Below are 14879 nucleotides of genomic sequence, written 5' to 3'. Positions count from 1 at the left end.
GAGCAATTAGTAAAATTTGTTCATTATAAAGTAGCAAAAAATTGATTTGGACATCAACAGTTTCAATTTGACATGGAAAACATGCTTACAAGTATAATGAAAAATAAATGCAACAAATTACATGTTAAAAATCTTGCTTTATGCTCTATTTTTAAATTATTTTTCTGATTTGTGGGCATATTAAGGCTATTTCGAGTTCATCGTGAGTTCATCCACACCCATAGCAAGAACGTCTGAGTGATGAAGGATGCCTGAGTCAAATCACCATGGAACTTTTGAAGATACAACCGAGTCTATTGCTATGGAAGAATCTGGATCCTTGAAAGTCAAAAATTGATTATGTATGTATCAAAATATAATATAAATGCCCCATTGATAGACAACGTTATAAGGGACCATTCAAGTATATCAATATTTTATGAGGGGAGGAGATTCGTTTATATATGACAGTTACTGGCGATGGCTGAGGGAAGGCGACAACCGTGTATATGCCCACTTTATAATAAAATTAAGAAGAAAATGTAAATAGATAAGCCAAAATTTTCAGTGATGTCCATATCAATTTTATAATGTGTTTTCACATATTCTACAATGGTTCTTGTTTGGAAACCGAATTCGTTTGTACGGCTGTCTGACTTCTATCCTCGATATGTCTAGCTTGAGAAGATGAAATGGACGTTACAACGTTTGTATTCCTGTTCTGGAGATTGAATTTATTTAATAAATATTGCAAGAAGTTTTTCCTAGATTCCTATTTTTTAAAAAGAAGAAAAATTATATGTCACATTTTAAAACTATTATAAACTATATATTTAGAAATTTTGAAAAATAACGTACGGATGAGCAGTCTTCTGAATAATTTTGAGGGACGTAATTGCATCTTTGCTTTCTGTACAGCTAAATATACGAAAAATATTATATAAACTTAACTAAATTTAGGCAAAATATTGAAGAGTTTACTTACCAGAGTTGCTATTATAAGAATCAATAACACAGCTCCAACCACAGAAACTATGGCAATTGCTGTTACTGCTGATCCATTTTCTCCTAAATCTTTCAATTTTGTATTTTCATATTCATAAAATTTACTGGGTGCAGATTCACTCACGTGATGAAAGTGTGAAGCGCTAACATCAACTGGCAGAACATCGGATTTCGAATGTAGAGCCATGTTACCATTTTTCACCTAAATGAAGTTTCTTTCAATACAAAAATCTTCAAGAAATGATTAAAATTAGCGAAGAAGACTCACCATTTTTTCAAGTTGATAAGCAATTTGTTCTTTATTATCTCCCTTCAATGTAAATACTATCACTGTATTGTTCGGAAGGATCTTCAGAGCCACTTCGCCGGTATCAGCCGATATATTATGCAGAAAGTTTTCTACAGCGCTGAAATTTTTATTGTGTATTTTATATTAGAAATGTTATTGATTTAAAATTTAAAAATATTACTTAAAGAAATTGCCATACTTTTTAATGAATACTTTCTTATTTTCAGCATACGAAGTTGAATTATGTTTGAAAGAAAGCTCCACGTCTACATGATCAACTTTAACAAATTCTAAACATAAATACAATTAAAATGTGTTTTGAGTTAAATTTTATATACTTTAACATTGTAATAAAGAAATGAGGAATTATATAAACTCATGAGGAATATAGATAAAGAAATTGTAAAGATGATACATCACTCATGAGGAACTTACCACACGAGCCATCGCTTCGGAGGGTTGAAGAATCTTGAACCGGTCGACCAAATTCATCCACGCACCAACATTTTGCGAGGCCTTGAAGATTAGAACTGCATTGTTTTGGTTTGAAATTTCCATCTTTGTCACATTGAGCAACGTATGGTGATGCTTCAGAAAGATGTTTTCTTCTGGCATTCTGGCATCGTGTTTCTTTGGTTACGGCTGGTGCTACTAGTTGTAAAGGTCCTATAGAATAAGAATTTAAATGCCATTTAAAACTACACATATTTAATTAATAAATCAAAAGGTTAATTTAAAATATACCTCTTAATGAGAAATCGCACGCTACAAATTTTCCATGCGCATCTACAAAATATGGTTCGCATGTGCAAGGATCTACGGTACACATCGCTTTCGGATTTGCTGGACAAGAGGTCTCTACACAAGATTTATATCGACTACAGACTTTCATATGATCTGTTACTTGACCCCAAGGACAGAGTACGGAATCTGAAATGTATAGTTTAATATATTAAAATTAAGTTAATGTTTTAAACTTATCTTAAAATATTATATTCAAACCTGGACATCTTGCTTCACATAATTCCTTTGTTTCAAAGTTATTGTTATTACCACCGCATCCACCGTATTGAAAACTTTCACAGTTATGGGTATATTTATTATAATACCAACGATGAACGAAATTTTTACAGTTGCCGGAATCCTTTGGCTGATCACACACGGGAACTAAAACACGATAAAATTTAATTTTTGAAAACATAAATATAAACTTATAATATAGCATGCCCCAGTAACGTTATAAACTTCTCAAGTCCACAGTTTATGCTTCTTTATGAGGCCTTAGACAAGCATGAACTTGAAAGACTATTTTAAAACTCATATTATATGATAATTCATAAGGTAATACGATCAGGGCTGTGGATTTCGAGTAATGGACCATGGTTTAATATCCTAAAAGCAGGAAAGTTCTTAGACAAAGTCCAAAAATCGCCACTGGAGTATCTCAAAATGTAATAATAGATCACAATTGTATGGACGAAATTCTTTGCTGCATATGAAACAGTAACACAAATAAATTTCAACACCATGACACCATAACATTGAGCTAGGAACGTGAAGAAAATCCAGAAAACTCCACGCGGATCAGGCGCGAACCCATGACTAGTTCTTTTTATTCACTCTACCACTGATAGTTACTCCCTCAGGCATATGAGTACTAATACTTTGGCTAGAACTGGATAGTGTCGGGTCTAAATCATGACTTTTAAGCTTATATCTCGTTTCTGAAATCGACTCTTTCATATGCAACAAGAAATTTTATAACATCTTGGCCTAATAACAGATATCTTACCTGGATTTTGGCAAGCTTTTTCACATTCTTCTTTACTTTTGTAATTGTTATCATTGCCACCGCAGCCCGTATAGGTGAAATGTTCACATCGATTCCGGATAGGGTTGAAAAAATATCGTTTATAAGATTTATGACACGTTCCTCTTTCAATAGGTTGAATACATTTATCTGTAAATAATAAAAGTACTCTTAGTTTTAATTCTTTTATCGGAATTATTTCTCACACGAATTAACAACTTGAATACAGTTTTATAAATAATTAATTTTATATACAATTTTTAAGCGGAATGTACCTAAACAGTTTACTTTTTCCCCTCTGCTATTGTAAAAAGAAATGGCGCAGTCGTTACACGGATCAGCTTTACAAATGGCCAAAGGATGCTGATGACAGAAAGCTTTTAAACATTCATCCTTACAGACTTTCGGAACCTTGTTGGATGACAGGCAAACTAAATTTAAAATAAACAAATAATATTAAATTTTAATGTTAATTATTTTATATATTGAAAAGAGTATAAATGTGACAATGGCCGGATGGGTGAGATGGTAAGACGTCAGCCTATCGCTCTGGGGAATCTAGAATCGAATCCACGGGAGCAACTCCAGGAATTTTTCCTGGGCGATCTGTCTAGAATATATTGTACCCCGCCCCTCACCACCGATTGCCCCATGCTTAGGCATATACTTAACACTAACTGTACGCGAAATTATAGGAAAAGATAAGGCAGATAATAGAGGCGATAAAGACATTTGGAGTCCACCAGAGGCCCACTACTCCGGAGGATACAGATTCGAGTCAAAAGCTAGCTAGGAGCAAAGTCAGGTTCACCAAAAAGCTGGAGCATTCGAATCCAGCAAGGAATAGAAGACATTCATCAAATGCTTGCTGCCCTGAAGGACCTGGTTTCGAGTCCATTCTGGATCGGATCCGCGAAAATTTTACACATGGTTTGATGCAGATATTTTAAGTCCCAATCCTAAGTCATTATAGTCCTGGTTAAACTTGTGTTAAGTATGAAGAGAGTTCTTCTAGCACCCATACCAACAGAGCCAACAGAATTATAAAGAGCGAAGAAGAAAATAAAATGTTTAAACCTTTATATGATTGTCCACTTTACCATTTATGAAATAAAAAATATTCTTAATTTCATAAAAGAAAAATGAAGTTACTCACCAGGACCAATTTCTTTTCTTTCTTTAATTGTTCCTAAAATTATAAATATTATTTTTAACAAACAATAATATAGTTAATCAATATAAATTTAAAATTAAACTCACCATCCATATTGCATTTTATTTCTCCCCTAGTAAGGGTATTTTCGAGAGGTTTTCCGAATTTGTCAACGCACCATGAAAATTCTCCCTGTCTCTGCACAATAGAATATCCACCCTCCGAAGAACATTTCGGTGGTTTAATCACCAATGACTTTGACATAGATTGAGCTTTAATAGAAGAAAGATAAATAAATAAAAAAAACTATACAAATCTCTAAAACATGTATATATTTGTCCAAATTTTAGGTATTTGAACCGTTTTATAAGCTTACCTTCGTCGGAGCGAATTACAGCTTTATGGCACGTGAGTCCACAGGCAGACAGACAACACTTGTCTGTTCCGGGACAATCTGTGTCGACAGAACAACTCGTACTACATCCTGTGATCAAGCCTTCGAGCATAGATTTCATTTCTCCAGAATCAGGACAACTACCAATCTTCAGTGATGATCTTTGTGGAAGATGCTGTTCGTTGTAGTCCTGTTTCCTGCTAAATTGTTGTTTATTCTGTTTGCCGTCTGTGTGAAACGTAAGTTTTGATCCTAAAAGACCAATATCTAATGTCACGTGTGAGATACCTGCAAATAAGTTAAATTAAACTAGATACTGTTTAATGTTTTAACTAATATATAAAGTTATTAAAGAGGTTGCGGCCGAAGTTTTCAACGCGAAAACGTGTACGTCGGACGTTCAGCGCCGCTTTCCTGTGAGCCCAGAAGTTTGGCAATGACGTTTGAAACGTCAGTAGAATCGTGCTCGACGTTCTAAACGTCATTGTCAAACTTCTAGGCTCACAGGAAGGCGGCGCTGAATGTCCGACGTACACATTTTCGTGTTGAAAACGTCGGCCGCAACCTCTCTATTATATATAGAATCTTACGTGGACGAGAAGGAGTTTCGACTGACTGTTTAGCCTGTAATTCTCTATTAATAATTGTAGTAAACTGATTAGAATTTATTCTAAAGTCTTTCGGTAACATATGAGCTACTTCCGATAAGGGAGTATCTTGTCTGCTCCATGCTGGGCTATTAATTACTTCTTGGACTTCACTATAACATGCCGAAAGACCTGATAAATAGAAATGTAAATTAATATTTATAAATAAAAAATACGCCATAATATTTATATAAAATTGTAAATACCTTCGTTACAGTTAACTTTTTCATTTGTTTCGCTGTAGAACTCAATATGGCAACCACCGCAAGGATTTATTCTACAGATTGCTTTAGGATGTGCAAAACACATTTTATTGTAACATAAATTTTTAGGGCATATATGTGCAGGTTCTCCTTCTGGACACACTAAAATAATTTATATAATCTATTTATTATTAAATATTTTATTAAAATTTGAAGTAAATTCAAAGTATACTTACGTGGCACATCATCTAATTTTCTTGCTTTACCTATTTAAAAAAAAATTCACCATTTATATACATTATAATTACTTTTTATAATATATAATGCTATTAAAAACTTATTTATTCTTACGTTTGTGGCAATGTGGCAGTCCACGTACAGCCGTTCCTGGGATTTTCATACCTTTATTGTTAACGCACCAACATAAACCTAATGATTCGATGCACTGGACGAGATCCCATTCTCCTGTTTTTTTATTACACCTGAGAGAAAAATAATTCTATTTGTTAATTTATATCTGTCGTGCAGATATAATATAATTAAAACAATGCAAAAATCTATAAACATGGGAGAAAAGTGGTGAAGATTTCAATGCCTGGTGCTTTCACAGGCCTGAAATAAGAACAATGGTGGTTTTAAGTACAGGCAATTTATGGTTTTTTTTTTGCTAGGGCCTTGTGATTTTATATGCATAAGATACGTACAAATACGTTCTTGTTACTTAGTTACCATATAAGAATACATAAACCTACTAGTTATGATGTAAAGATTATAAATCATAATATAAACTTAATATTCCTAGATCTTGAACATTAAAAACAGAAAGAATGAATAATAATCAACTTACTTTGGAATAAAAGTAATGTCACTTTCATTTTTATTTGCCAGTGATTTTTCTTTATATTCTTCGCAAGAAGTCAACACTGAATACACTAAAAAATATAACATAAATTTCTATTAATTAGAAGATTTTAAAAATTTAAAATGGTCTCGAATGGCATTATACTTTCTGATGAAAATAAATACACTTCTATACTATATACAGGTAAAGATTACAGTCAATTTCATTAGCTCAAAATTACATACACTTCAAAGATAATTAATATTGATTAAAACCATTACCTGGACAAGTAGCTTCGCAATGTTCTTTGCTTTCAAAATTATTTAAGTTACCACCGCAACCGCCATAAACAAAACGTTCGCAAGTGTTCTTGTCTTTGTCAAAATACCATCTGTCTAACGTAGAGTTACAACTTCCGTACGATTTGGCTGTCATACAATCCGATCCTACAAAAAATACCCATCTATTTAGGCAAAGAAAACCCGGAAAATCCTAGCGAACACACGACCCTGTTTATTATGTACAGAATCGGTGTACACTAACATTTCTAAGAACTTAACAGCTGCATAATTTGATTATTTACTATATATTCAGATATATATTATATAAATCATACTTGTTTTAGGGCAGCAAACGGAATATTCTCCCAAGGGGCTCATGTGACATCTATGAGATGAAGGACAAGTGTTTCCCGATGGTCCACATGGAATTATATTTCCAGAATATTTTTCTAGAGGTCTTCCTATCGGGCATGGATTTTCCAGTCTCGGTAAGCCTAAAAATAATTTCTTTTAGTAAATTGTTAATTATAAATTAACTTATTTTCTGTATAAAACTCACATAAAGCTAGAGGTGGACACGGTTCAGTGATACATTTCACTTTTACCGCTCTACATTCTTCCAATGGACTTTTACATTTAATATTCTGAAAATATGGATTGTTAATTTAAATATTGTTTAAAGTGGTATGATGTCGTCTAATGTATTTAAATATTTCATTTTTTACAATCGGAATTAATCAAAATTCTAACTTACCTCACAAGGATTTTCACAAGCACAAATAGGGCATCCTGCATTGTCGTGTTTAAAGCCAACGGGGCAAGTGAGATTACACTTAATTGATGGGCAAGTGTCCACATCTTTATAAAAGAAAACGTTCGTTAATTTTACCTATATCTTTTATTTAAAATTTAAAATATACTCACTTTTACAGTCAATTTCTGAAGCCGGTCGAGGTTTAATTCCAGGTATTCTAACACCATAATTATCTACACACCAACAATGCTCACGAACAGGATTACATTGAATCCTATCGTAAGTACCATCAGCTTGACACGTCGGAATGTAAACTTCATTCGGTTTCAATCCCATTTGCCTGACACGTTGTATCGTAACTTCTCTTTGATGTTCGCAAGCTTTAATGCCAAAAAATGATCGTTTTAAAAATGAAATTATTAATTTTAAAATATATATATTTAAAATAATTATAATAATACCTTTCATTTTAATTGGATTCATGCATTGAGTCCCGCACCCATTCGAACAGCATTTACTGTCACCTTTGCATTGGTAGTCATTCTTGCACTGGAAGTCACAATTTTCTGAGTTACTCGACACGTTATATGGGCATTGCCCTATTTTACTCGTAAAACCTAAAAATAAAACAATATTGAGTAAAATATTTAATATTTTAAGCATTTAATCATTTATCTTTTAAGTATGAATAGTTTGCAATTGTTGTAAGATGGAATTTTTCTTACACCCTACTTAAACCTCTCCTAAGTAACCTTTTCTCCTACCCTATCTGTTGATCAGCTGTTGAGCAACCTATCCTAACTGTTGAGCCTCCTTTATAGAGCACTCTATCCTATTTGTAGTATACTATATATATATATATATTTAAATCTGTAATTCTTACCTTCAGGATCTTTACACATATACTTTCCACATCCATTAAGGCAACATTTCTGGTATCCAGGACACTCATTGTCGTACAGGCACTGATTTATACAAAGTCCCGCTTCCCAGGGTAATACAGGAGGACACGATCCAATTTTGGCAATTACAAGTTGATTTCTCGTGTTTCTTGTAATTTGCCCATCTGAAATTATAGAATTTCGCGTATTAAGCGTATTATATTTTTTAATTCTTTTAGTGAAATATATGAAATTCAGTCTCTATGTACTTACTCAAGCAGCAAACACCAGAAAATTCTTCATTTTTAATACATTTATGGGAATTTGGACATTCTGACGGTTTCCCTAATTCTACGTAAGGATCGCAGGTAACCAATTGGCTGCTGTTTCCTCGAAAGAAGGGACTTCCATAAGGACATAAATTTGATGGGATTGGTTCACCTAAATTTAAAATTTACTTCTATCAATTCTTTAGAGTGTAGTTGAGAAATAAATATCTAATTAAATAGTTTGAAACTATCTCCTAAATTAGCTTCATGAGCTTCATCCGAAAAATCTAGAACTATAGAATTTTTGCCTTCTAAACATCTTTGCAATGGGGATCAGTCTCCCATAGATACTTCTCCGTTCTAACAGATCGCCCATGTGTTACTTTGCATTATTCCATTAATCCGATTTAGGCACTTTGCAAATGAAATGATCCTTCATATTCAACAGATCATATGGAAATCGGCATTTTGATAGTTGATAGCAAAGCTGCTGATCCCTCTTGTATACAAACAGACGTATCACTTCTTCTTCAAAGATCTTGGAAGTTTAGACTCTCCATTTTGACCCATGATAAAAATTTTGATCCCTGTATTTCAAGTAGAAAGAAACGTGGTACCCTCTGCAGATGAATCTGAAGATTTGACGAGGACCATCTTGACAGGTGAGAGCGAAAATGTTAATTATAAAGAAAAGTAATACTTCTTCAAAACACTTGAAGAATCATCATCTTAACAATAGAATTGGGCGCTCTGTTGATTGTAAAGAAACATCACTTTTTCTGTTGTCTGGAGGTTGAAGGAATATAAATTCTGTGATTCCAGACTTTTCGGACATTCTGTAGTTTTATAATTGTGGTCGACTTATACTTACACATAGGTACTTTCGGACACCAACCATAATCACATTGAACTTCTATTAGTTTGCAAACGTGATGAGTTGAACATTTTACATCCTAAATAAAGAAATGCAATTAAAATAGATATCTTATACGTAAATATAATATATAATTATATGTAATAATAATGTTTCCTTTATTCTTTCTTAATCTGGCCCACCAGTGCCAAGTGGTTCGCTACTGAAACTACTGAACACTTGTTTGTGCCTTCCAATGGGCTAGCCATGTGGAGTTTTCTAGGCTTTCTTCACATGTTATAATACCTAAATAGGAGTCAGTCTCCCATAAAATGTCATACTGAGGAGCACTCCCCTTAGCAGATTGCCCATGTGTTGCATTATCTTATTTCCATCACTCCAATCCTTCTTAGCCTCCTAGTTCTTTACCTAACATTGTCTCCATTTTCAAAATTAACTAAGGGTCCACCATTAAGAATGCATTCAGAGACATAAAAAACCCCTAAAATGAGGGTTATTAGGCAAAACCCTAAGGCCTTGCGCTTTTACATTCCAAATTTACAGTGCCTGTTAGCATCTTAAATTATATACAATATTATGTATCACAATAATAGAACTTTACATTATGTAATGTTATATAAGAGGGGAGTTGCAAGTTTACAATTGTCTAAGGTCTTTATAACTTAACGTGTCCACTAGATATGGTGTTTCTATTATACAAGTTGAGGGGACATTTATAAATATTCTGAATTAGGGCCTACATCAAGTAGCATTTCTGAAAGTTAAATGAAAATCTGAAGAATTTAATTATACAATTAAGTACCTGACAAGGATCTCTACATTCACAAATTTCGCAGCCATCTTTATCCGTTTCAAATCCGAAAGGACATCCTAAACGGCATATTCTTCCATCGCATTTATCCATAGATCTTGCTGAAAGATATATTTATATTATTAATTCTCTATATTAGAATTTAAAACAATGAATGATATTTATTTACAAACCTTCTCTACAACTAACAGGATCCTTAAATTTATGTTCGGAACCAGTGATTTTCACTCCAAATGTGTTAACGCACCAACAGTTATCTTTGGTATCGCATTGTCTGGGACTATATTTGCCATCTGGTAAACATTGTGGTACCGGAATGGCTAAACTTCTGTTGTTTGCAATTAGTTGCATTCCGATGTTCCTTAAATGTTCGCAAACTAAGCAAGAGAAAGAATAAATTGGTATAATTATGTTATATTATTAAAAAAATACAAAGACTATTCAAGGATTCTATAGTAGTATCAATTTAGATGGCAGAATTAGGCCTCGATCTTAGACCCTTTATACAATGTAAAGCCTGTAAAGGTCTAGGGTCTTAGCCAGTGGATTTTTAAAGTGTGTTTAACCCCTAGTCTTGATAGCTAACAGAATAATTAACAGAAAAGTCTTACTTGTTGGGATCTTTGGAGGTTTAGGAAGTGCCGAAACACATTTGAAACCACAATGTAAACTTTTACAACATTTTTTATTTCCTTCACAATCTTCATCTGATGTACACGATTCGTTATCGCAAGATATCTCATCATCGTAAGGACAAATACCAGGTTTTGGTGAAGCTGAAAGGGTATTTATCAATGTTTTATAATTCATATTTTTATTATAATCGATTAGATAGACATTGATTATAACTTACTTTTACCATTCTTTCCACAATTATATAATTCTTTGGGAGTAAATGCTTTGCCGAGTTGAATTCCATCATTATTGACGCACCAGCATAATTTATTGTCAGGAAGACATTGTTTATATTCAAAATTACCATCATCTCGACAACGAGGGAGCCACAACGAAGTCTTTACAGTTTTAAGTGATTTTAATGCTGCCACTTGTTGAAAACACACTAACAAAATGTTAAATATAGAATTTTTAATAGTACATTTTATCTACAATAACACTACAAACCACTAGTTTTATTGTTTATTAGTATCACTGCTTGATATGAAAGAATACACATAAAACTGAGTTAAATTGTATTATTATAATACTCACAACTGGAATTTTGCGATGCTGCACACATTTTTCCACACGTTTCAGTCTGGCAACATCTCTTATTTCCCTCGCAGTCATTGTCTTTTACACATTTCTTCCCGCATTTTCCAGTGTAAGTTAGGACACATTCTTTAAGCTTATCTCTTACTTCTACTTCTATAAAATAACATAGATTTAAATATAAATATAACGACACAACCTAATTTGCGTGTTTAAATCTTTGATACCTTTCGATGGACAACACACTCCAAAATTATTATCTAACACGATGTTACACTTATAACCAGAGGGACATCTCACCCCATTCGAATTATTAGTGCAAATGAAGGGTTTGTTACTTGGATAATAGAGAGGAGATCCTTCAGAACATAATGGGTCTAATCTTCTGGAAGCCCTGCCTAAATTAATAAACAGTTCATCATCATTATCATCGTAATTATCATCACCAAGAAAAATTACTTGAACTTACAATTTCCTATAGATGGGCACTTTTCTTCAGAGCAAGGGATCTTTTCCACGTGGCACGATTGTTTATTTGGGCAATTGATGTTCTGTAATTTAAAGAATTTTAGTAAAAAGCTGATTAAATGATATAAACTGTGGAATTTATTCATAAATATGATTCAAAGTGTCAATTAGAGTTGAAGCCCTTCGAGTATTTCTCTCTCCCTTTATTTTCTAGAGTAAAGAGATGATGTATAAAGGTAAAAATTAAAGGTATAATTTGCTACACGAGCCTGTGAACAGCTCTAGATTATGCAACCATTCTATAATTCCCTATTTTAAATTATAACAATGTCAACTAACGTAAAAACTGTATGCAATTATTTACTATAAATTAATTAGGTAATGAAATGGGTTGGAACATAGAACACAGTGCTCCGTTTCCAAAAATAGATATAAATCTATCTAAAAATGTTCTCTAAAATAATCAAAAAAATAGGTCACCTTGTGCTTTCTTATCCTACATTAATGCTTTTAAAATTAATTCTTTTTTTTAAAAAATAAAACCACCACATACCTGGCATGGATCGTAACATTTACATATAGGGCATCCATTAGCATCTAACTCGAAACCATCTTCACAGAACATCCTACAGAAAGATCTCGAACACTTTGCAGGTGCTAAAGGTGACGAAAAAGACTACATTTATATACTAATAATTTTAAAATTTTCTCATACAATATAGAATCGATTCATCTAACCTTTACAATTAACGTGGTTACGATCAGATGCTCTAGTTCCTGGTATTTCTAATCCACTTCTATTTACGCACCAACATCTCTCTAGAAAACTGTCGCATTGTATGTCTTCAAAATCTCCATTTTGTTTACAGACTGGTATAAATATCTTGATACCTTCTGTTCCTAACGCTTGAGCCTCTCTCGTTTTGATCTCTCTTAATTGGAAGCAAGCTAAAAACAATTAATTATAAATTTAATCGCTGTTTATTATTTTATGGTATGTATTAGAGAGGTTGCGGTTGAAGTTTTCAACGCGAAAACGTGAACGTCGAACGTTGAGCCCCGCCATCTTGTAAGCCTAGAAGTTTGACAATGGCGTTTGGAACGTCAGCTCGACGTTTCAAACGCCATTGTCAAACTTCTAGGCTTACAGGAAGGCGGCGCTGAACGTCCGACGTACACGTTTTCGCGTTGAAAACTTCGGCCGCAACTTCTGTATTAACAGATTTATTTTTCTACAATAGTAATTGATTTATTTAATAAACACGATTCTAGATTTTTCAAGAATTTCTCACGTAAATTGCAAGAATGTAAGTAATTTAGTTAGAAAAATCATTCTAGAATAGAACATAAATATTTTAAAACAAATTTTATAGAATAAAATAAAATTTATAGAGGAAAATTTGACGTAAAATAACTTGATTTGTATCACAAGTAACGCAATGTTACTGAAGCGTAAATTTTAAACGGATATTTATATATAAAAGATATGAATACACGCTATTATTTAATTATCTTACGCTTTATTTTCTTTTATATTTTATACATTAAACAGTTTATAAATGAAAAAAAAAACTTTCTTACCTGATAATTTCTCTATATTCTGGCAACTAACCATTGATAGAACGTATAGAATTATCGCTATCCTGAACATTTTCGTGAAGCTGGAAATAAATAAATAAATAAATAAAAGAAAATTCGACCTTTCTGAAGGGAATTTCTCTAGAAATTAGTTTAAGCGTGGGATTTATTTATTAATTATTTAAATTGTCCTATATTGAGATTTTGTCTCGCTGTGAGACAAAACCTTGAAATTAGACGGCGATAAAGCATCAGTAGGTTACGAGGGCAAACCTCAGACAGGTTATAATTGCTCTATATTTAGTAACATACTTCCAAATCATTGTTACGATTGCCGATAAGTATCAGAAAATCTATTCTAAAACTATCTATCTCATCCTAGTTACGTTTTTATACAAGAATACCAAGAAATTTAACCTATTTTTGTGGATGACCCCCTATCAGTTTCGTTTAATATGTACTAAAACACGATTTATGAGGTTTCTTGATAAAAAAATCCTAGAAAATTCTTATTTTTCTATGATTACTTTAATTTTAAGGATGCTTATAAGTGGATATACCTTACTATGTGTACTGTAGCGTTTTAATTGTTTCCTTTCGTAACTTTCAAGTAAAATAATGTAGTTTAACTAGTTTTTAAGGGTGAGTTACGCTATTATACTATATTCTCGTGGTGTGTAGATGCAAGATAATGTAACATACTTTTATCAAAATCGTTAAACAATTAAGTTTTAGTGTGTAAAAAAACAAGGAAGGGTGGTGATTGTATAGAAATGAGGTAGATCCAGATTGAATAATTCCAATTTTCTAGTTTTTTTTTTTGTCCTAAAAATTTTCAAAATTCAAGAAAACTTTTTTTCTCTGGATTCTTGAAAAAATTATAAATTATAACAATTACGATTCTAGAGAAAAAGTGTAAGTTACACCCATTGTTGGAATCAACAGAAAATAATTCGTTTATTTTAACAATGGTTTTGTAACTTACAAGTTTAAATGAATAATTCTAGAAAAGAAATCGATTAATTAAATAAACACGTGTTTATTTAATCAATCGATTTCGTGTTTATTCTGTAAATTACTTCTAGATCTTTTCTAGAATGGAATTAACGACGCCGGAAGAGGATGAAGTAAGTTACAAATGACACAATTTATTATATAGTAAGCGGATTTTGGACCTTTTTTTTTCCTAGTTGGGGAGTCGCCTCTCACAGAAACTCCTTCTGTTGTAATGCGTATGTCATTGACCTATAATGTAAAGTTTTTGGCAGGAAACAGAAACTATAAAAATAAAATTTTTAAGTAATTTTCTCCTTGTAGATTTTTCCGTTATTTGTTGATCTGTAACGGAAAAGTTCGGGTCTCGTATTATATTTTAATGCCATTTTATTATCTACCATTTTATGCATTCCACTTCCGAATAAAATTGCTGGAGG

At 32.6% G+C, this 14879-nt stretch overlaps 1 protein-coding gene across 1 annotated transcript in view; it reads right to left on the bottom strand.

Annotated features, from left to right (window-relative positions):
* Positions 1–584: 584 nt before the first annotated feature.
* LOC111627489 overlaps positions 585–14879 on the bottom strand; it is a 17251-nt gene continuing 2956 nt past the window's right edge. Inside the window, exons 3-39 of the mRNA XM_023371066.1 lie at positions 13450–13529; positions 12607–12816; positions 12422–12525; positions 11870–11951; positions 11628–11798; positions 11401–11556; positions 11045–11251; positions 10803–10967; positions 10365–10568; positions 10183–10292; positions 9378–9459; positions 8511–8678; positions 8240–8422; positions 7818–7973; positions 7527–7736; positions 7357–7460; positions 7162–7246; positions 6938–7096; positions 6603–6767; positions 6328–6412; positions 5832–5962; positions 5717–5746; positions 5484–5642; positions 5221–5409; positions 4613–4918; positions 4344–4508; positions 4240–4272; positions 3359–3514; positions 3066–3233; positions 2276–2440; positions 2018–2203; positions 1709–1939; positions 1473–1563; positions 1253–1391; positions 965–1186; positions 838–897; positions 585–751 (exon numbers count right to left, since the gene is read on the bottom strand). Coding sequence (XP_023226834.1) covers positions 587–751; positions 838–897; positions 965–1186; positions 1253–1391; positions 1473–1563; positions 1709–1939; positions 2018–2203; positions 2276–2440; positions 3066–3233; positions 3359–3514; positions 4240–4272; positions 4344–4508; positions 4613–4918; positions 5221–5409; positions 5484–5642; positions 5717–5746; positions 5832–5962; positions 6328–6412; positions 6603–6767; positions 6938–7096; positions 7162–7246; positions 7357–7460; positions 7527–7736; positions 7818–7973; positions 8240–8422; positions 8511–8678; positions 9378–9459; positions 10183–10292; positions 10365–10568; positions 10803–10967; positions 11045–11251; positions 11401–11556; positions 11628–11798; positions 11870–11951; positions 12422–12525; positions 12607–12816; positions 13450–13529 — 5482 coding nt within the window. The 3' untranslated portion in view covers positions 585–586. The remainder of the gene's footprint in view (positions 752–837; positions 898–964; positions 1187–1252; positions 1392–1472; positions 1564–1708; positions 1940–2017; positions 2204–2275; positions 2441–3065; positions 3234–3358; positions 3515–4239; positions 4273–4343; positions 4509–4612; positions 4919–5220; positions 5410–5483; positions 5643–5716; positions 5747–5831; positions 5963–6327; positions 6413–6602; positions 6768–6937; positions 7097–7161; positions 7247–7356; positions 7461–7526; positions 7737–7817; positions 7974–8239; positions 8423–8510; positions 8679–9377; positions 9460–10182; positions 10293–10364; positions 10569–10802; positions 10968–11044; positions 11252–11400; positions 11557–11627; positions 11799–11869; positions 11952–12421; positions 12526–12606; positions 12817–13449; positions 13530–14879) is intronic.

The sequence above is a fragment of the Centruroides sculpturatus genome, unplaced genomic scaffold (assembly GCF_000671375.1).
Source record: "Centruroides sculpturatus isolate CEXI.00-Female unplaced genomic scaffold, Cexi_2.0 scaffold562, whole genome shotgun sequence".
Taxonomy (NCBI): domain Eukaryota; kingdom Metazoa; phylum Arthropoda; class Arachnida; order Scorpiones; family Buthidae; genus Centruroides; species Centruroides sculpturatus.
Note: the sequence above shows the minus strand (reverse complement) of the source record. Positions and strands in the feature narration are given on the sequence as shown.